We start from the raw sequence: 22,564 nt of genomic DNA, 5'->3' as shown, positions 1-22,564 counted from the left end.
AACTTCTTGTTTCAAAAGTTAAGTTTATTCACTTTAATAGACTATTGGTTGCTCTAAGATTATATGATAGTGCTTGGCCTACGTTTTTAGCATTAAAATGTCTTCTCTTTTATTGGGGATAGTAGATGATGTCTGTTAAAAATGTTAAAAAATGTCGGTGCCCTATGTCAATCCCTAAAATTCTGTGTGTCCATGAAATCCCTATGTCTAGAAAGTGTTTCTTGCCGGGTGCAGTGGCTAACGCCTGTAATCCCAGCACTTTGGGAGGCTGAGGCAGGTGGATCACCTGAGGTCGGGAGTTCCAGACTAGCCTGACCAACATGGAGAAACCCCACCTCTACTAAAAATACAAAATTAGCTGGGCATAGTGGCGCATACCTGTAATCCCAGCTACTCGGGAGGCTGAGGCAGGAGAATCACTTGAACCCGGGAGGCAGAGGTTGTGGTGAGCCGAGATCACGCCATTACATCCTAGCCTGGGCAACAAGAGCGAAACTCCATCTCAAAAAGAAAACGTTTCCATATATCATATTATGTTTTTTTTTTGGTCTGGGAGAGTACTCAGGGATTTGTGACAGGCAGTAAGAAATGTACATCTGTTGAGTTTACCTACTGGTTAGGCACCAAGCTTTACACATACATGATTTCTTAGCAAATCTTTGCACTTTAAGTTAGGTATTCCCATATTACAGATAAGGAAGTAGTAGTAATGTAGGATAAATAACTTGCCCAAGGAATGTGCTAACGGGAAGGAAGCAAATCCAAGTTTACCTGACTCTAGAACCTGTGCTCCTTTTTTTTTTATAATACCATATCACTTATTATAGAGAATATCTAATGCTCATTTTAAAGAGAAATAGTGTTCAACTTTTTTGTATATACTTTGATGCTACCTTTTCAAATTCAGTGTATTCATATAGCAATAACAAGTGTCGGTATTATGCTTTTTTTTCTTTTTGAGACAGAGTTTCGCTCTTGTTGCCCAGGCTGGAGTGCAATGGCGCGATCTTGATTCACCGCAACCTCCGCCTCCTGGGTCCAAGCGATTGTCCTGCCTCAGCCTCCCGAGTAGCTGGGATTACAGCTGCTCGCCACCACGCCCAGCTAATTTTTTGTATTCTTAGTAGAGATGGGGTTTCACCATGTTGGCCAGGCTGGTCTTGAACTCCTGACCTCAGGTGATCTACCTGCCTCGGCCTCCCAAAGTGCTGGGATTATAGGCATGAGCCACCATGTCCAGCCAGCATTATGCTTTTAAGCTTGCAACCCAACTCGTTTTATCTTTTTGGTCAAGTAACCATACAAAACCTATCAGGAGATAAGTCATATAATAATACCCTGATTATATGCAGTTAAAACAATCAACACCACAGCCGACTACAAGTTCTCAGGCAGAAGTTAGTGAAAGCCAAGCTGCCTCAAAGAGCTGAAGACATCAAGTTTAAAAAAGAAACACTGGATCAATCACAATGCCACCCAGACCTTGAGACTAAACAAACTGTGCCTGGTTTTTAGAAAGCCAATAGCGTAACAATTCAGTAAGGGAGAGTACAAGAGAGTGAGGGGGCCAAAGTAACCAAAGAGAGATGAGGAGAGGGGAGGGGGAAAGGGAGAGGGAGAGAGCACAGTACTGGCAAGAAGAAAGCAACAAACAATATGTAATTTACTAGAAAGCCTAGAACACTCTAAGACCATGCTAATCAACAAGGATATGTCCGTGGCTCCCCAACTTCTCACTTACATGCTGAAAACAAATGCAGTAAAGAACACATAAGCATACAGATGAATTATTAGCAGTGTTCAATTTAAAGCTAGAATTAAAACAATTTTAAAGGCATGTAACTAATGCATTATAATTTAGGGATCTAAAATCTGGTCTTCTGTTGCTAAAATTTAAATGATTAAAACAAGAGTTTATTTTTCTTGCATTCCTTGATTTACTGAAGTCAATTAAAAATAAAGCCATGTTTAAACAAGTGTTGGAGACCAACTTTTAATAATACATATTTAATTTCAGAAACATATGCTAACCATCAACAACATGATCAGGGTTTCATTGCCCCAGATGTTATTTCATTGGTACATTATATTGATATTTACAAAGGCTTTCAAATTCAACAACACAAAACAAAACAGCTTAATTTTTAAAAACTACAATGCTTTAAAAAAATGTAAACAGTTTCATTTTTACATTATTGTAAAAAAGAAGACTCACTCCTTAATGTGGCTTAATTTTTTTTTAAGTGAGCAAAGCCTGGTGCTCATGGATAAAGAATGAAAATAATTCTTTACATAGAAACATTGTGCTCCAGTGTGGCAAAGAAAAAAAATTATATGTACATATATAAAGAAAAGAATCTTAAGCCCACAATTTAGACCACAAAAAAATCTTGTCCCCAAATTGAGAAATTTATAAAAACCATTTACACATGGTTATTGACCTATTGGAAACCTATATAACATTTTCAAAACAATAACTCAGTCAAAAGATACTACTTTTCTTAAAAATGAAATCTTGTGCAAAAAAAAATTGTTTAAGCTAGAAACAAGACTATTCCCCCTAGTAAGAGGCCAAAAGAGCCACTGAAATAATTTAACTCTGTTAGATTTAATGCATGTAACCAAAAGGCACATACACGTGATTAATATATTAATATATTTTCATGCAGAAACTTGTGCATGTTCATAATTATACAACGAAAACACAAACATAACAAAACAATAAAGCCTAATGTTTGGCAATGTTATTCTAGCCATATTCCTTTCTACTCTATCGGCCTGGGGTTTCCTAGATTATTAACACTGCCTCTCAAAAAATATATTATATTTGAACAACTTTCAATAAAAATTTAAAAAGTATGTTAGCTTGGAACACTATATTTTTTCAGTTCTGATACATATAGAAACTTATTGATATGTTTATTTTAAATGCCATTTCAAATTAAGATACATTTTTTCTTTTATTAACAAACACTTTGATTGCTCCAGTGAAGTCAGCAGAGAGAAGAACTTCTGTGTTATCTGTCTTCATAATACCTTAAAAGCATAAAAAATAGTTTTAAGTTGATTTTTAAAGGAATATGAAGCCTGCTGCCACAATTATCACATGCCCATGACCCTCCACCTTCAGGGGAGAATATCATCTCCCGACCTTTTCAGTCTCCTTTTCTGGCTGGCTCCTGTAATTCTTTCATTCTGCTGAATCTCTCCTCTGCTCTGAGACTCACTTCCACTTACCTTGTCTTGGCTGGTCTTTCCCTGGCTTGAGGATATTACAGTCTCCTGGGGCCTGGATGCTTGGACTTATTCCTAGGCAGCCCAGGCATCTAAGTCATCTAATGCTTCATTGCATGGCAAGAAGCTAGTGTGTCATTCAACCTCAGGACTGCAGTGCTGGCAGAATGGGATCAGCTGGGCAAGTCTGTTGCTAACAGGGGTATCTAGCGAGGTTGCCAGTAAGGGTTATTGTATAGCAGACATACTGAAAGTGCCATGAAATGAAGTACACATTTGCTGTGTGAATGCTGACAGCACCTTTTGCCATATGGTCCTTACTGAAAAGCTATATAACTATGCTGAATGGCATAAATGCTTACCTCTTACATTTGCCAGTTGCATAAAAGCATTTAATAAAAAAATTCAGTGTTAACTAACTCTATTATACATAGGTGAAAATTGAGATTTTGAGATTTAAAAAAGAAGAAAATAATCCAAACTTTAACTGGAAAGTTGTGGACAGGATGAGTCACACAAAATGGTTTCCCTTAGATGTGCTAAAAACATATCCTAAGTCTTTGAACATTCCTTTACCACCCTTTTGGCATATCTCATAGCAGTACTGTGCAGTGGTAGTAGCAGCAGCAGCAAAGGACTTAGGAATATGAGAAAGGATAGAGAATAATTCACCATACATATAAAATGCTTTGTAAGACACAATAATAATGAAAATAATAATAATGAAAATGATAACAATAATGCCTACTACATGCGAGGCATTTTGCTAAGCACTTTTACGCATACAAGTATATATATATATTTAGATAGAGCCTCACTCTGTTGTGCAGGCAGGAATGCAGTGGCACCATCGTAGCTCACTTGGAACCTCACACTCCTGGGCTCAAAGGATCCTTCCACCTCAGCCTCCCTACAGGCATGTGCCACTGTGCCCGGCTAATTATTTAATATTTTGTGGAAACAGGGTCTTGCTATGTTGTCCAGGCTGGTTTCAAACTCCTGGCCTCAAGTGATCCTCCCGCCCTGGCCTCCCAAAAGGTTGGGGTTACAGTCATGAGCCACCATGCCCAGCCTATACATGTCATATCTAATTCTTATTGAAACTCTATAAACTAGGTTATCATGATTATTTTACGCATAAGGAAAATTGAGGCTCAAACTGCCAAACACGTCAGGAACAAAGAGAGAGGGCAATTGGATATATTTTGTGATCCTCCATTTCGGGTTTAAGAGAGTTTATTCTTAGACTACACCTACATGGGTACAAAATGACAAACACAAATCTGAGTACAACCCACTAAAATTTGTGCCTCTTAAAAAAGGACCCAGTTAGTTAAGTGAGCCTTGTTAATGTGGTACATTTTTGAGAAGTTAAAAAAAAACCCCTGTACCTTTTGCTTTTCCTCAAATTGTTTTAAAAGCTAGAATTTCCTGTGGAATATGCAGGGGAAGTATATAGAATGTAAAAAGGTAGTACTGGGGAAAAAAGAAAAGAAAAAAAAAAAAAGGCCAGGTGTGATGTCTCATGCCTGTAATCCCAGCACTTGGGCCAAAGTAGAAGGACTAACCTTTTTGAGGCCAGAAGTTTGAGACCAGCCTGCGAAACATAAGGAGAACTCATTTCTACCAAAAAGAAAAAAAAAAAAATTAGCCAGGCATGGTAGTACGTGTAGTACTAGCTACTTGGGATGCTGAGGCAGGAAGATTGCTTGAGCACAGAGTTCAAGGTTGCAGTGAGCTATGACTGTACCACCGCACTCCAGCCAGGGAAACAGAGTGACACCATGTCATTCATTCATTCATTCATTCATAAGTAAAAAAAAAAAAAAAAAAAAAAAAAAAAAACGTAAATGACCTAAGTTAGAAGAGAGAAGCTGGATTTGATTCTGAGAAGGAAAGAAAAAGAAAACAGAAAACAGTTAAACAGGCATTTAGTAAAGGTATAATCATTCTAACTTGGTTTATTTTTGTATCTTGTACTGAAAGAAATGCTAGACTCAAGTTCATCTTTGTTACCAAAATTTTTCTTCACAGACAGAAGGAATAGTGTGTAGTGAGTGGAGTAGATAGTGCAAATAATAGTACAAAAATTACTTGAGATTAAACTATTGATAACTTTTTAGCATTCAAATACGTTAGAAGCACTCTTTGTACATTGTATCTATTCCTGTGGCTTTATGACCTGTTTGTAATCTGTAGCATGAGACAATACAGTCAATAAACTATTATGCAATCAATTTAAAAATTAAAAAAAAAAAAAAAAATATATATATTTTTTGAGTTGGGTGTCCTTCTATGTTGTCTGGGCTGGTCTCGAGCTCCTGAGTTCAAACAATCCTCCTGCCTCAGCCTCCCAAGTACCCGGGATTACAGGTACACACCACAACGCCTGGCATAACTTTTTTTTTTTTAGACAGAGTCTTGCTGTGTCACCTGGACTGGAGTGCAGTGGCGCGATCTCCACCCACTGAAACCTCCACCTTCCCGAGTTCAAGTACTTCTCCTGCCTCAGCCTTCCAGGATTACAGGCATGCACCACCATACCTGGCTACGTTTTGTATTTTTAGTAGAGACAGGGTTTCAACATGTTGGCCAGGCTGGTCTTGAACTCCTGACCTCAAGCAATCTGCTCACCTTGGTCTTCCAAAGTGCTAGGATTATAGGTGTGAGCCACCACACTCAGCCACAACTGGTTTTAATAATACAAACTTGTTTTCACTAATAATTGATCCAAATCTGCATGGTCTTACCATACTCTTAAGGACGAGCAGGACTAGTTACAGATTTTTTTTTTTTTTTTTTGAGATGGAATCTCACCCTGTTGCTAGGCAGGAGTGCAGTGGCGCGATCTCAGCTCACTGCAACCTCCGCCTCCCTGGTTCAAGCGATTCTGCCTCAGCCTCCTGAGTAGCTGGGACTACAGGTGCGCACCACCATGCCCAGCTAATTTGTGCAGTTTAGTAGAGATGGGGTTTCACTACGTTGGCTAGGATGATCTCGAACTCTTGACCTCATGATCCGCCCGCCTTGGTCTCCCAAAGTGCTGGGATTTCAGGCGTGAGCCACCACAGCTGGCCCAGATTTTTATATAACTGATTGGCACTCGATATTACTTGTTGACAGTTTGTTCTCCCTTCCTAATATGAGCACTTTATATAACCGGAATTAATACTCATTCTCAAAGCATATATGCTACAAATGGCAAGAAATTACAAACTTGTAAATAGCCATCTATCTCAAGAAGCTGTTAACTTGTGGCAACTAGAAAAATTAGCTCTGCTTCATTTAATTCATTCAGTCGGCAAATGTTCATTAAGTGCCTACTATATGAAGGTAAGCACTGTGTGAGACACTGGCAATACAGCAATAAATAAGACATGAAAAGTCTCTGTCTTCTAGAGATTACAGACTAGTAGGAGAGAGACAGATAATAAAGAAGTTTTATATTTGTATATATTGTTTGCACTTCTCTAAAGAGAATGGTTACCTATAGTTATGAACATCTAAATTTCTCTTTTTTTTTTTTTTTTTGAGATGGAGTCTCGCTCTGTCACCCAGGCTGGAGTGCAGTGGCGCGATCTTGGCTCACTGCAACCTCCGCCTCCCGGGTTCATGCCATTCTCCTGTCTCAGCCTCCCGAGTAGCTGGGATTACAGGCGACTGCCACCACATCCGGCTAATTTTTGTATTTTTAGTAGAGATGGGGTTTCACCGTGTTAGCCAGGATGGTCTCGATCTCCTGACCTCATGATCTGCCCGCCTTGGCCTTCCAAAGTGCTGGGATTACAGGCGTGAGCCACCGCGCCTGGCCCAAATTTCTCATTTTTAATTCTCAGGTGAATTTAAAACAGGTAAAACTTTGAGGAAATATATTACTGAAAAGTTCAGAAATGGGGGCCGGGCGCGGTGGCTCAAGCCTGTAATCCCAGCACTTTGGGAGGCCGAGATGGGCGGATCACGAGGTCAGGAGATCGAGACCATGCTGGCTAACACGGTGAAACCCCGTCTCTACTAAAAATACAAAAAATTAGCCGGGTGAGGTGGCGGGCGCCTGTAGTCCCAGCTACTTGGGAGGCTGAGGCAGGAGAATGGCGTGAACCCAGGAGGCGGAGCTTGCAGTGAGCTGAGATCCGGCCACTGCACTCCAGCCTGGGCGACAGAGCGAGACTCCGTCTCAAAAAAAAAAAAAAAAAAAAAAAAAAAAAAGAAATGGGTATCTGACAACCATTAAGTTGCAAACAAGAAATATTCTTTGGTGGCTCACACCTGTAATCCCAGTGCTTTGGGAGGCTGAGGTGGGTGGATTGCTTGAGCCTAGAAGTTTGAGACCAGCCTGGGCAACATGGTGAAATTCCATCTCTATAAAAGTTCAAAAAATTAGCCTGGCGTGGTGGCGGGTGCCTGTAGTCCCAGCTACTCAGGAGGCTGAGGCAGGAGAATGGCGTGAACCCAGGAGGCGGAGCTTGCAGTGAGACAAGATCGTACCACTGCACTCCAGCCTGGGCGACAGAGCGAGACTCCGTCACAAAAAAAAAAAAAAATTAGCTGGGCATGGTGGTGTAGGCCTGTAGTCCCAGCTACTCAGGAGGCTGAGGTGGAAGGATCACCTGAGTCCAGGGTGGTTGAGGCTGCAGTGAGCTGTGACTGCATCATTGCATTCCAGCCTGGGTGACAGAGCAAGACTCTGTCTTAAGAAAAAAAAAAAAGGAATATTCTTTATACTAGTGAAAACCTCATTATACTCATATGAGACAAATGAGGTTACTAAATGCTGACTAGAAAAAAATATAGGACAAATAAAGATTTACCAGAATGTGTGAGATCCAAAAAGTCAGCATCTTCACTTTTCTCGTTCCCTTCTGAGTTTTCAGATGGCACATCCAAAGATAACATCAAACTTGGGTTTGGTGCAAAGATGGCTGATGTAACAACTGCATTGTGGGCTGCAGAAAAAATTTACTTCAGGATAACTGACAAATTGGATACCAAGACAAACACGATAGTGTATGTTATATGCCAAATATCCTTAAAAACTAACACAGAAGTAACTAAGAGTGATTTAAAACCCAAAAATTTTTCTAAGAAACATTACATATAAGTTCTGAAATTCCCTGACTTCTCAAATTTTAGACCAAAGTTCTTCCTTAGTACAGATAAAACAAGTAAAGCCAAATGCAAAGCAGTTTATCAGTGTCAAACTGCCTCTCTTAAAATAATGCCTACATGAATTTACTTCTTCTTTTTTTTTTTTTTTTTTTTGAGACGGAGTCTCGCTCTGTCGCCCAGGCTGGAGTGCAGTGGCCGGATCTCAGCTCACTGCAAGCTCCGCCTCCCGGGTTCACGCCATTCTCCTGCCTCAGTCTCCCGAGTAGCTGGGACTACAGGCGCCCGCCACCTCGCCCGGCTAGTTTTTTGTATTTTTTAGTAGAGATGGGGTTTCACCGTGTTAGCCAGGATGGTCTCGATCTCCTGACCTCGTGATCCGCCCGTCTCGGCCTCCCAAAGTGCTGGGATTACAGGCTTGAGCCACCGCGCCCGGCCTACTTCTTCTTTTTTTTTTTAGACGGAGTCTCACTCTACCACCCAGGCTAGAGTGCAGTGGCGCGATCTCGGATCACTGCAACCTTCGCCTCCTGGGTTCCAGCAATTCTACTGCCTCAGCCTCCTGAGTAGCTGGGACTACAGGTGCGTGCCACCACGTCCAGTTACTTTTTTTTTGTATTTTTAGTAGAGACAGGGTTTCACCGTGTTAGCCAGGATGGTCTCGATCTCCTGACCTCGTGATACGCCAGTCTCGGCCTCCCAAAGTGCCAGGATTACAGGCGTGAGCCACTGTGCCCGGCTATGAATTTACTTCTAGCACATACCCACTTTAACTTGATTCTCTTATAAGACACACAAAAGCAAGTATTTACTTACCTTTAATACCTTCCCAGAAGTCATTACGATCTCTCCTGACTGAAGTAAACTTGCTTAGGTCATGGTAAGTACTCCAGATATAAACATACTTATCTTCTGAACCACTAACGAGGTAAGTAAAATCATGGCTGAATTTGGGGAAGAAAGGAAAAGCAAATAAAATGTGTGTGTATATGTTTAACGGTTTCCTTTATCAGTGCTTCCTACTTTGTGATACCTAAAATAACACCTGAAGGAGCTTGTTGAATATGTAGACTCAAAGTCTCACTCTAGATGTTCTAAATGTGTAGGTGTGATGTAGTGGCCTGGCACTTGTATTTGCATCAAAGCTCTAAGTAACTGTGACATTAGTTAATCCATGTTGGGAGGAATGATGATTTAAGGTGTGAAAGACAGGAGCAGAATACTTTACCAATTGAGTTAATTACTGTATAATTCAAGAAAAAAGAACTGGTAAGAAAAGGACTGAAAGAAGAGGGCTAGAAGGAAGAAAAGGTAGCTAACCTTCAGGAGAGTGTCCGGAACCCAAATTAGAAATTTAAATAATAATGATATGTAAAGTTTTGAATACAAGACACTGTGCTGTGGGGTGTTAAAATGCTTTCTTAAGAGTCCTAAAAGGTTCCTTCCTTTCCTAAAAGGTTCAAGGCAATGGGGCGGGGATGGGGGTGGTGGGATGAGCCATAAGCCCCTTCTTAAAAGGGTAAACAAAGGTACAAAAGCAAAAACTCTAGAGATGAGAGTCTTCTAATCCCAGCTCTACAACTATGACTTTAGGCCAATCACTTAACTTTCTGAGTCTTGGTTTCTTCATCTGCAGAATAGGGGCAATTCGAATTCTATATACTAGATAGGTGGACAAGGTAAGTATCGCATGATAAAATACTAGTTGCAAAAGTGAAAAGAACCCCATTAAACATAAGGCATAGACCAATGGAAAAATGGAAGTAGGGGAGAAATGTTCTGATCTCTTTTGGGAATATCTCATTGCCAATTTACCTGAAACTTGCTTTGATCTGGCTGCTGCTATTGACGTAACCCTTATACTTCATGGACAGTGACAAATCTCTCAAATCATATAGTCTGATTCTGGAGTCATTTGAGGTTACCAATATCTAAAAGCAGATCAAATGAAAAGTTAAAAATATCATGTTTTAGTACAAGCTAAGTTACAACCCAAAAGGGTGCTACACACATACAAACAAATATACCTCAAAACCAGAAGAAAAGTGGTATTCCACAAGAAAGAGAATACATTTTTTTTTTGCCAAGATATTAAGAACTTCCAAGAATCTACATATAGTATGGAGAGAGATGGTTTTGAATACTGTAGTACCTTATTTTCTCCAGGTAAAGGCTCAATGCCAGTAATTTTTCTTCCAACCTTGTTACGCCCTCTAGTAGATCGTACATGTATTTGTGTATGGTATTTCAAATGCTAAAAATAAATCATACATTTAACATATTAGAATTAGGAGCATGTGTGGTGGCTTGTATCTGTAATTCTAGCTACTCCGGCGGCTGAGGCACGAGGATTGCTTGAGCCCAAGAGTTCGAGGCTGTAGTGAGCAACAATAATTATACCACTATGCTCTAACTTGGGTGACAGAGTGAGGCTTTGTCTCTATAAAAAAATTCTTTTTGCTTGGGCATGGTGGCTCACGCCTGTAATCCCAGCACGTTGGGAGGCTGAGGCAGGTGAATCACTTGAAGTCAGGAGTTAGAGACCAGCCTGGCCAACATGGTAAAATCCCATCTCTACCAAAAAATACAAAAATTAGCCGAGTGTGGTGGCACATGCCTGTAGTCCCAGCTACTCAGGAGGCTGAGGCACAAGAATCACTTGAATCCAGGAGGCGGAGGTTGTAGTGAGCCGAGATCACTCCACTGCACGCCATCCTGGGCAACAGAGTGAGACTCCATCTCAAAAAAATTTTTTTAAAAATTAGAATGAGAAGACATCTTAAAAGTCATCTGCATCTGTTCCAACTCTTAAGACAGACATGGTATTATTTGTCCCTATTTAGAGAAAATGCAGTTAAAGCCCAGAGGGGATAAACAACTTGTCCAAAACCATGAAAGTGTTTACTAAGTATATAATTATATAATTTACAAAAAACAATCATTTACCTCTGTATCATAGAAAATACATCTGCCATCATATGTCCCAATCACTGCATATTTGCCATTCTGACAGAAGTTTGCAGCTGTGATCAATTTCGTCTGACCATCTACTTCATTCCACAAAGCCACTTTTTTGTCAGGTATGTTCCAAAGGCGGAGCTTTCCATCCAAAGACCCACTTAGAAAATACCTGTCATCCTAAAAAGGTGGCAAAAGAGAAAGCTTTCATTTTACCACATCAAGAAAAAACTCATTAGCAAATCAAATCAGTAAGTCTACTAGAATAGTTTAAAAATGTAGATTTCAGGGCTGGGTGCAGTGGCTCACACCTGTAGTCCTAGCACTTTGGGAGGCCAAGGCAGTGGATCACAAGGTCAAGAGATCGACACTATCCTGGCCAACATGGTGAAATCCTGTCTCTAGTAAAAACATAAAAATTAGCTGGGCATGGTGGTGTGCGGCTGTAGTCCCAGCTACTCGGAAGGCTGAAGCAGGAGAATCGCTTGAACCCGGTAGGCGGAGGTTGCAGTGAGCCAAGATCGCACCACTGTACTCCAGCCTGGCGACAGAGTGAGACTCCGTCTCAAAAAAAAAAAAAAAGATTTCATTTAAAAATTTTTATTCTTTAAGCAAGCATTATTTTATGCACTGAAAGCAGTAACAACAATTAGAAACCTCACTATTCACTTTGAGAAATAAAATTCTAATTATCATATCCTTAAACTGCCCTTTTGCAAGATAGGGATGTTAATAGATAACGTGTTTGAGTGTGTATTAAATGGAAGAAGGTTCTGTGGTCAAGTAAGTTTGAGAAATTCTGGGTTACAGAAAGTTAAACTCGATTCTCAGTTAACCTGCATTTTGAATCTCCAAAGAGAGGATAAAACAGGTAGCATTTTTCAACATATTTAACCACAGACTTTTTTGGGGGGGCGTGTTTAGGGGAGATGCTAGACCTTTCAGGAACATGCTATGAGAAACACTATCCTATATCATACCTTCCTCTGGGATACATGTAACACTTGGATAAAGAGAAATATCAGTTAGTGGCCCCCCAAACCAGTCATTTTTGGAACCCTAGCACCATGCCAACAGAGAATTACTTCATTATTCAAATTCTGCTCTCAGATCAGGGATTCTCAAACTGCAGCAATTTGACCCCAAAGGGGACATCTAGCATTATCTGGAGACATTTTGGTTGTCGAAACTGGTGGGAGGATCAGGATGCTACCAGTATCTAGTGGGGAGAGGCCAGGGATGCTGCTAAATATCCTATAATGCACAGCCTTCTCTCCCCCGTGTAACAAAGAATATCAACAGTACTAGGCTTGAGAAACCTGCCTTAAACTAAATCAGTCCTACCACTAAGCTGGTTTTGTTTTTGGCAACATAAGAATTTTTCTTTCTTTATTTTTATTTTTTGGTGATGGGGTCTCAGTTTGTTGCCCAGGCTGGAGTACAGACGTTCGATCACAGCTTACTGCAGCCTCGATCTCCTGGGCTCAAGTGATCCTCTCACCTCAGCCTCCCAAGTAGTTGGGATCACAGAAGCACACCACCATACCTGGCTAACTTTAAAATTTTTTATAAAAATGGGGTCTCCCTATGTTGCCCAGGCTGGTCTCGAACTCCTGGCCTCAAGTGATCCTCCTGCCTCAAACTCCCAAAGTGCTGGGATTATAGGAGGGAGCCACCATACCCAGCCAAGATGATGATTCTTCTTTTTTTTTTTTCCTTCCCCACCCCCCCGCCCCCGCCCTAAGGGTTTCTGTTCCTTGCCAAAAATTATTATTCTTACCCATCTCTGAAACCTGTCAAAGACAATCTACAAATGATGGACATCTTCATGGCTATGGTATAGTAGGGTCACTCAATGTGTACCAGTAGAAGAGCTGAACAAGTAAAAACTTAGTAATTGTCACATACGTACATCTATGTGTGTGTATCTCCATTTTGTTGTTATTTTTATTTTTTATTTTTGAGATGGAATCTCACTCTGTCACCCAGGCTAGGGTACAGTGGCACAATCTTGGTTCACTGCAACCTCCACCTCCCGGGCTCAAGCAATTCTCCTGCCTCAGCTTCCTGAGTAGCTGGGATTATAGGCATGCACCATGACGGCCGGCTAATTTTTGCATTTTTATTAGAGATGGGTTTTCACCATGTTGGCCAGGCTGGTCTTGAACTCCTGACCTCAGGTGATCTACCCACCTTGGCCTCCCAAAGTGCTGGGATTACAGACATGAGCCACCAAGCCCGGCCCATTTTACTATTTCTTTTCTAACTCTGCTACCTTTCTTCCTTTAACATTATAATAAAAGTCATATTTCCTAAAAAAAAAAAAACCAAAAAAACCCAAGTCATCACTACCCTATTCTTTCCTAGCCCCTTAAAAACACTCCAGGTCAGTACGATTTTTAGAAATAGGGCTTTATAGTTTCCAAAATAAAACCAAATAAAAGCACTATAAAAAAATCATTGGCTGGGCCAGGCGCAGTAGCTCACGTCTGTAATTCCAGCACTTTGTGAGGCCAAGGCAGGCAGATCACTTGAGGTCAGGAGTTAGAGACCAGCCTGGCCAACATGGTGAAACTCCATCTCTACTAAAAATACGAAAATTAGCTGGATGTGGTGGTACATGTCTGTAATCCCAGCTATTTGGGAGGCTGAGGCAGAATTACTTGAACCTGGGAGGTGGAGGTTGCAGTGAGCTGAGATTGTGCCACTGCACTCCAGCCTGGAGACTGTCTCAAAAAAAAAGAAAAAAAAATTCATGGCTGAACAGAAAGTTTAGTAAATAATAAAATACCACATGGAAAACAATCGGATGGGTGCAGTGGCTCATGCTTTTAATCCCAGCACTTTGGGAGGCCGAGGTGGGCAGATCACTTTGAGCCCAGGAGTTTGAGACCAGCCTGGGCAACATGGCAATACCCTGTCTCTACTAAAAATACAAAAATTAGCCAGGAATAGTGCAGGCACAGTGGTGCATGCCTGTAGTCCCAGCTACCTGGGGAGCTGAGGCAGGAGAATCACCTGAGCCAGGGAAGTTGAGGCTGCAGTAAGCCGAGACTGCACTACTGCACTACAGCCTGGGTGACAAAGTGAGATCCTGTCTCAAAAACAAAAAACAAAAAACAAAAAAAAAAAAGAAAGAAAAGAAAAGAAAAACAATGAGAAAGAAAACAATCACAACTAAGTATCTCTTTCCAACCTGATACTTTATAGCTAAAACAGAGTTATGGAAAGATTCATGTATGGAAAGATTTTGCTCACAGTTGCTGATGGGGTAAATCCATCCTTTTGTTGTGTGTATAGGGGACGGGGTGGGGGTGTTATTCAAAAAGAAGACTCTAATGACTTGATCATCAAAACTGGTAAGAATTAACATAGTTTTACTGTTTGTGATAGAGGTGGAGTCTCACTGTGTTGCCCAGGCTGGTCTTGAACTCCTAGCCTCAAGCCATCCTCCCACTTAGCCTCCCAAAGTGCTGGGATTATAGGCGTGAGCCACCAAAATTCTTAACCAGGTCTTCTTCTTTTTTTTTTTTTTTTTGAGACAGTCTCGCTCTATTGCCCAGGCTGGTGCAATCTCGGCTCACTGCAGCCTCTGCCTCCTGGATTCAAGTGATTCTCCTGTCTCAGCCTCCCGAGTAGCTGGGACTACAGGCACCTGCCACCACACCTGTCTAATGTTTGTATTTTTAGTAGAAACAATGTTTCACCATGTTGGCCAGGTTGGTCTCCATCTGTTGACTTCATGATCTGCCTGCCCTGGCATCCCAAAGTGCTGGGATTATAGGCATGAGCCACCGCGCCTGGCCCTTAACCAAGTCTTCAACGGTTTGGAATTATCACTGCTTATGTTATAAGCCTGCTCAGGAAAGGAAAGTATATTGAAAACAAGTCAGTCTTCTCCTTAATTTGGGGGAGATGAAGAAATGTGAATATGATTAAAATGTTACATTAAAAAGATAATGGGTGTTAAACATATAAAGATGAGGACACCACTGGAAATGTAATTATAACACCAACATAGGTAAGGGAAACTTGTTGCTAGGGTCAGCTCAAGTCCTCTGCTTAATTGAGCTAGTGCAGTCAGCACCGACATGTGATTTCCCTTTTGCTTACAGTTGTAAAAATCTGTAACTAATTTAGCCTTAAGCATTTGGTGGCCCTATCCTCTAGGGGCATACAATAGGTCTGCAATTCTATGATAGCAGATTTTTCTCATTTGGCTGAAATCATATGAAATACTTTCTTTCTGGGGGAAAGATATGAAAGGATTTTCTATACTGAAAAGGAATAAAGAAGGGATATCAAGACTAACAATACAAATTCAGTATATCTTGTAATGAATTTTCATCTTTGCCTCTTTCAGTCTTTTTCTCTGTCTCTTCCCTCCCCAATCTCACTATTTCTGTCTAGGTACTTCCCTTTCTCATTTATCCATCTGCTTCCTCTTCTTCCTCCATCTCCAATATCTGTCATCTTTAATAGGATAGTTTATTTCATTTATTTATACCTTGCATGTCTTAATAAAGATTTGAGATATAACATCCCCAGTTTTTCTAATGCAGATCAGCAGAATATTTCCTTTCTCATTTCTAAAGCAAAATGAAACACAAAATTAAATTGCTCATAACTATGTAGCTGTTAATAACTTTTTTCCTGTAGTCCAATTGCCCTCCAGAGAAACCAGGTTCTCTCACCTTCCTTAGAGGTTAACAAAAACATGTATAAATAGTTACTTACTCTTGGATGAAAAGCTATGGCAGTGACAAAATCTATATGTTGAAAACAGCAAAGGCATTCTCTTCGAGAAATGTGCCATAATCTGACTGTTTTATCCATTGAAGAAGAAAGAAGAAAGTAGTTCTACGGAGAAAATGACATTGACTATGTTATCACTATAAGAAAAAGAACCCTATTTATACAATAAAAGTGAACTTTTGGTTTTTGTATTCCAACAGTTTTGTTATTGTTAAATGCAGCACTGGAAAGAACAAAAGATTATCAAATTTACTTGGAAGATCCTATTTTCCCCTAAACAGTTAAATACCGTATTTCATTGATTCTAAAACTTTTTGACATTACCTGTTCTGAAATTCGGATGAATCTTATCAATGTCTAAAGAAATCTGCCAGGCACCAGCAGAGAACTAACGTGTGCCTTGGTTGTTATCACCTGCACATATGGGAACTTAGCTATCAGTATAAGGTATTTATTCATTTTATTGTCACTTCAGTTATTTTCACACTGATAACACTGGTGAATTTTAACTCACATAGATCTCTAATTGTCATTTAAAATGTCTTCAAAAAGATTACCCTATAATGCAGCATGGAAATGAAAAGTTATTGTGCACCTGTCATACTCTAGGCAAGAAAATTAGAGAACAAAAATTGTCAAATCTTTCAGAATAGACCACAGAATGTTCAAGGCTAGAACATGGTAGTGTAACTGACTTAGGCACTGTGATGGCCCCATCGCCCAGGAACCAAACATTTCTGTCAAAAGCTTTCAGCTGGCAGAAGCTCATTAATTCCTAAACATAATCTATTTAAGGAGGAGAACTATGAGTTATACTGAAGGAGAAAACTCAAATGACACCTCTGTATTCTTTGGTGTGCCTAAAGGTGCTAAACAAATCAAGGCAATGATGATATTTATCGCATACTTCTTTTTTTTTTTTTTGAGACTGAGTCTGGCTCTGTCGCCCAGGCTGGAGTGCAGTGGCCGGATCTCAGCTCACTGCAAGCTCCGCCTCCCGGGTTTACGCCATTCTCCTGCCTCAGCCTCCCGAGTAGCTGGGATCACAGGCGCCCGCCACTTCGCCCGGCTAGTTTTTTGTATTTTTTAGTAGAGACGGGGTTTCACCGGGTTAGCCAGGATGGTCTCGATCTCCTGACCTCGTGATCCACCCGTCTCGGCCTCCCAAAGTGCTGGGATTACAGGCTTGAGCCACCGCGCCCAGCCATTTATCGCATACTTCTATGTGTTAAGCATGGTTCTTTGCATAATATAGCAACACTATGAGGTAGGTACACTGCGGTATATCTGTTTTCAAATAGATGGTATACTTTATGATTAAAAGTAAAGAATTAAAAAACAGAATTTGGAAGATTTACAATAATCTTTGAAATATCTAACAACAATCATTTTTATTTTCAAGATCCACTCAGTTCCAGAAAAGTTTTGAAGAGTACATGCAGTTTGCATTATAATTTCCTGTTGATTAATAACTACTGTATAAAAACTTAACCTATGGCACACCATGAACCTATGTTCATTAAAACTGACTTTATTTGGCTGGGCACAGTGGCCCATGTCTGTAATTCCAGCACTTTGGGAGGCTGAGGCAGGTGGATCATTTGAGGTCAGGAGTTCGCGATCAGCCTGGCCACCATGGTGAAATCCCGTCTCTATTAAAAATACAAAAAAATTAGCTGGGCGTGGTGGCCCATGCCTGTAATCCCAGCTACTCGGGGAGGCTGAGGCCAGAGAATCGCTTGAACCTGGGAGATGGATGTTGCAGTGAGCTGAGATCATGCCACTGCACTCCAGCCTTGGGACAGAGCAATACTCCGTCTCAAAAAATCACAAAGCAAAACAAAACAAAAAAACCCCAAAAAACAGAAACTGACTGTATTCAATTCCTGCAATAGTTCTTTGCTTTGAGCATATGAAAGAGGTATGAAGACATCCCTAAAATATTAAGTGAAGGTGCTGAAGACATGTTAAGATTTCTTCCAAATAAGTATTCTTTAAGAAAGGCTTGTTCTTTTATAAGTATTTAATAAGTACTTCTTATTAAATAAATGAAATTAAATAACTTTCTTAAACTAAGCACTGATCTTGGAAGTCAGATAAATTAGATTAAAATCTAAGTTCTACCCATAACTAATTTTGTGATTTTAGATAGGTCACAGGGGCTCAATCTCTTCATCGAGACAAAATCAGATTGTCTACCTCACAGGGTTGTTATTGTAAGAATTAACAGGGTAATTCTTGTTACTGGCACAAAATACATCTTCAACAAATAGAAAACTCACTATACGCACTGTGAAAGACATTAAAGAGAAACAATATCTGGTTTGAGTTGGTGTTAATAATATCTGGTTCCTACCCTGGAGAGGCTTAGAATCTTGTTGCAGAAATTTTGTTGCTTTCCTCTGGATGGAGGTGGGGTGGAGGGATTGGGGTATGAGGATAGACCTTTAGGAACCATTCCTGTATGGGGCAGCACCTCACTGAAATAACTCATCTAGAGACTAGTGCTTCTCAGACTATTTCTGGTGAAGGACTGTTTTTGTTTTTTAAATTTCCAGTGAGTTGTGGACTGAAACTATTTTAAAACACAGAAAACATTTACTAGAAAAATGAAATAAAAATAAAAGGCATATAAAATATAAGCCCCATTTTGTATTATTATACAAAATAGAAGCCCAGGTTTTAAAAGACTAAACAGGTACAAACTTAATGTGAAAACTGCCATAAACACTTCTAAATAGTTTACTCTTGGTTTCTGCACTTATCTCTTCACAGACTGATATTCTATATTCATATTGTCAGGGACCAGGAAGACCAGGTGGTTTATAGGCTAGCACTAGTCCTTAAAAATGCACATTACTCACTTGAGACAATTAGGTAGCTGGATAGATACTAAATCATATTACTGCTGCCTCCTAAGAGATAGAATGGAAATAAAGTATAAAATGGAAAGAAAGTATAAAAAATTCATGATTTCTTAAATCTTTCAATGTGTCCAACATTTGTTATTTTTGTCATCCTGTTTCCTTGTAGTGATTAGCTATTGTGACACTGGAATGGGCTAGAGAGTAATGCTCCAAAGTCATGGGGTTTGAACCTAAACTCCCGTAACTCCCTAGCTATACGCCTTTAGGCATGTTCTTTAACACATATGACCCTTGTTTTTTAAAATCCTTGATAAAGAAATGTCAACAATCTCATAAGGTTGTTTTGAGGGTATGAACAGAGCACATGTAAAGTACTTAACTTTTGTCTGTGTCCCCAGTGGCTAAAATGCTACTTGGCAGATAGTGATGATGATAATGATGATGACTGCTAATATTAATTGGGCATTATTATGTTCTAGGCAAGCGTTTTATATTTACTAACTCAGTTAATCATTATCATCATTGCTAATATTAATTGAGCACTTATTATGTTCTAGGCAAGTGTTTTATATTTACTAGCTCAGTTAATCTTTCCCTATTATAACCCTATGAGGGTTTTTCAAAAATATATTTTATATTTTTTTATATTATATATTTTTATATTTTTATTATGTCTATTTTGCAGATGAGGCATGGTGAGGTTAAATAACTTGCCCAAGGTCACACAACATAAGGGGCAGACTAGGAAGAATATATACCTTGGGAGTCTGGCTCCAGAGGTCATTTCTTAACCAGGTGGTAAAATGATCAACGGATATGTTTTGAGTGAATGAAAAGTACTCGGTACATAGCAGGTATAGTTGCACAGGTTCTCAATTTTTTTTTAACTATTAAATATTTCCTCCATGAAGCAAACAAGGGAATAGTCAGTGAGATAGGAAGTGAATCTAGAACATACAGTGCTCCAAAATCAAGTAGTTCAAGAAAGATCAATAGCATCAAATCATCAAATGCCAGAGAAAGGTTAAGGAGAATGAGTTCAAAGAAAAGGTATTAATTCTGGTAAGAAGGTGGTTATAACAGTTAATTTTATGTATCAACTTAGCTAGTACTAAATTATTTAATTATTAAGCTAGTACTCAATTATTTAATCAAACACCAATCTCGTTGTTGCTGTGAAGGTATTCTGCACATGTAATTAATCCACACTCAGTTGATTTTAAGTAAAGGAGATCACCCTTGACTATGTGGGTGGGCCTCATCCAATCAGTTGAGGTTTCCCAGAGAAGAAATTCTGCTTTAAGACTATAGTATCAGCTCCTTACACACAGAATTAATATATGATTCAAATAAGAATTTCTTACTTTAGACCATGAAAGATCAAGGAGATCAGCAGTATGCCCTTTATATTTGCAAAATGGCCGTTGCCGAAAGGGTGCGTTTTTATCATCAGGGTCTTCATCAGTTCCACTGCATACCTATTCGGATATAAAGATAAACTCTGAAACTGCAATGTAAAATTAGTTTCACATTCTTCCCACCCCATCTGTTCTCTCACCATTTTGTATGATGCCTGCTTGAAATCTTGAGTCACCAAAAGCAAGCTCCCCTTTACGCTGATTTACTAGTTAGTACCTCTTCATCTTCTTGCCCTAACAAACCAGGGTCATCCCTGAAGACATTGTGCTATCACAATCTTTTCCTTCCTTAACAGAGCCCCCACTTTGTCCTTTTTCTAAGCAACTGTTCCTTCAGGAGAGGTGAGGGCCAGTACCGGGGTGAATCATGATTGGTCTAAGTTAATGAAGATTAGCTGATTTCCGTTCCCAGTGATGACTTGTTAGGCCTGTGGTACAATTTCCATTAATTAGACATTGGGCAAAGTTTATGGGGCGGGGATGAGGGGAGGCTTCTAGAGATATTTTCTCACCCTTAAAAAGGGGCATACTAATAGGACTCCTCCTTTCCTGCATCTGAACATTGCTGTCTTCATGTGACAACTAAGACTGTAGCAGCCATCTTAAGACCATGAGCATAAAAAGCCGAATGGAACAAAACAAAGAGTACAAAGCAAGGAGATAGTAGGATGATGCTACTGAGCTGCTGAATTAACCAACCCTGGAACCGCCTTACCTCCAGAGTTGCTTCCTCATTGTTTAAGCCATTTTCAGTTGGATTTCTGTTATTTGAAGTCAAAAGCATACTGACAGAGGTAGGTAGAAAATAATGCTATACATGTGTACTGTGCATCTAGTTACAACATGCTTTCATATTCATTATCTGAATAAATTCTACAACTCTGTGAGGTAGGTGTTAACATTATAAAGATAAAGAAATTAGTATAAACAAACAAACAAAACACAAAAAAAACCCCTGAGGATCAAAGAGGTTAAAATAATATTTTAAAGGCCACACAGCCACCTGTGAACAGCAGAATCAAAGCAGTAATATAAGTCATCTAACTGTACGTCCAAAGTTTGTCCTTCAAATGTTTTACATGACGTAGCATGAGCAAGAACAGAGGGTTAGCTAAGCCTTGCATATTTAGGGAAAGGTAGTTAGGATGATGAGGACAGAGAAAACAGTATATGGAGATGTAGTTGGAAATTAGGGTAGAAAGGTACTTTGAGATCACGTTTAAAAAGGCCTTGGTGGCCGGGCGCGGTGGCTCAAGCCTGTAATCCCAGCACCTTGGGAGGCCGAGACGGGCGGATCACGAGGTCAGGAGATCGAGACCATCCTGGCTAACACGGTGAAACCCCGTCTCTACTAAAAAATACAAAAAAACTAGCCGGGCGAGGTGGCGGGCGCCTGTAGTCCCAGCTACTCGGGAGGCTGAGGCAGGAGAATGGCGTAAACCCAGGAGGCGGAGCTTGTAGTGAGGCGAGATCCGGCCACTGCACTCCAGCCTGGGCAACAGAGCGAGACTCCGTCTCAAAAAAAAAAAAAAAAAAAAGGCCTCGGCCAGGCACGGTGGCTCAGGCCTGTAATCCCAGCATTTTGGGAGGCCGAGACAGGCAGATCACCTGAGGTTGGTAGTTTGAGACCAGCCTGACCAACATGGAGAAACCCCGTCTCTACTGAAAACACAATATTAGCTGGGTATGGTGGCACATGCCTGTAATCCCAGCCACTTGGGAGGCTAAAGCACGAGAATCGCTTGAACCTGGGAGGCGGAGGTTGCTGTGAGCTGAGATTACGCCATTGCACTCCAGCATGGGCAACAAGAACGAAACTCTGTCTCCAAAAATAAATAAATAGATAAATAAATAAAATAATAAAAAGGCCTCAAATTTGTGGCTTAAAAGTTCAGACATGGAGAGCCAACACAGGTTTCTGAAAGGAAAAAAAACACCACCATCTTACCGGTGCTTCAGAAAAAGAACTCTGGGCAGTAACGTAAAAGATGGTTTGGAGAGAGCATGGAGGCAGGAAAAGTAGTGAATAAGTTTAAGTAAGAATAATGAGGGCCTGAATTAGGACAGTGGCATGGGAATAGATTAAAAACTACCACTATTATTCATGTAGAACTTTATAGTTTATAAAAATCTTCACATCAACCATGGAGGTAGACCACCAACACAGACTCCTGTAACCTTTGCCAAGCACTTCTAATGCTAGATGACTACCATCCCCGCCCCCCTCAA

The 22,564-nt window shown here is 40.2% G+C and overlaps 1 protein-coding gene across 2 annotated transcripts in view; it reads right to left on the bottom strand.

Moving 5' to 3' along the window:
- Positions 1–1,967: 1,967 nt before the first annotated feature.
- The window catches only part of WDR44 (WD repeat domain 44), a 101,237-nt gene continuing 80,640 nt past the window's right edge, over positions 1,968–22,564 (bottom strand). For both annotated transcript variants that reach the window (XM_050776086.1, XM_050776087.1), the window contains 8 exons: positions 20,282–20,395; positions 16,033–16,155; positions 11,284–11,475; positions 10,490–10,591; positions 10,153–10,268; positions 9,154–9,281; positions 8,043–8,177; positions 1,968–3,036 (listed from right to left, as the gene is read on the bottom strand). In XM_050776086.1, coding sequence (XP_050632043.1) covers positions 2,942–3,036; positions 8,043–8,177; positions 9,154–9,281; positions 10,153–10,268; positions 10,490–10,591; positions 11,284–11,475; positions 16,033–16,155; positions 20,282–20,395 — 1,005 coding nt within the window. In that variant the 3' untranslated portion in view covers positions 1,968–2,941. The remainder of the gene's footprint in view (positions 3,037–8,042; positions 8,178–9,153; positions 9,282–10,152; positions 10,269–10,489; positions 10,592–11,283; positions 11,476–16,032; positions 16,156–20,281; positions 20,396–22,564) is intronic.

Source organism: Macaca thibetana, chromosome X (genome assembly GCF_024542745.1).
Source record: "Macaca thibetana thibetana isolate TM-01 chromosome X, ASM2454274v1, whole genome shotgun sequence".
Lineage (NCBI taxonomy): Eukaryota > Metazoa > Chordata > Mammalia > Primates > Cercopithecidae > Macaca > Macaca thibetana.
Note: the sequence above shows the minus strand (reverse complement) of the source record. Positions and strands in the feature narration are given on the sequence as shown.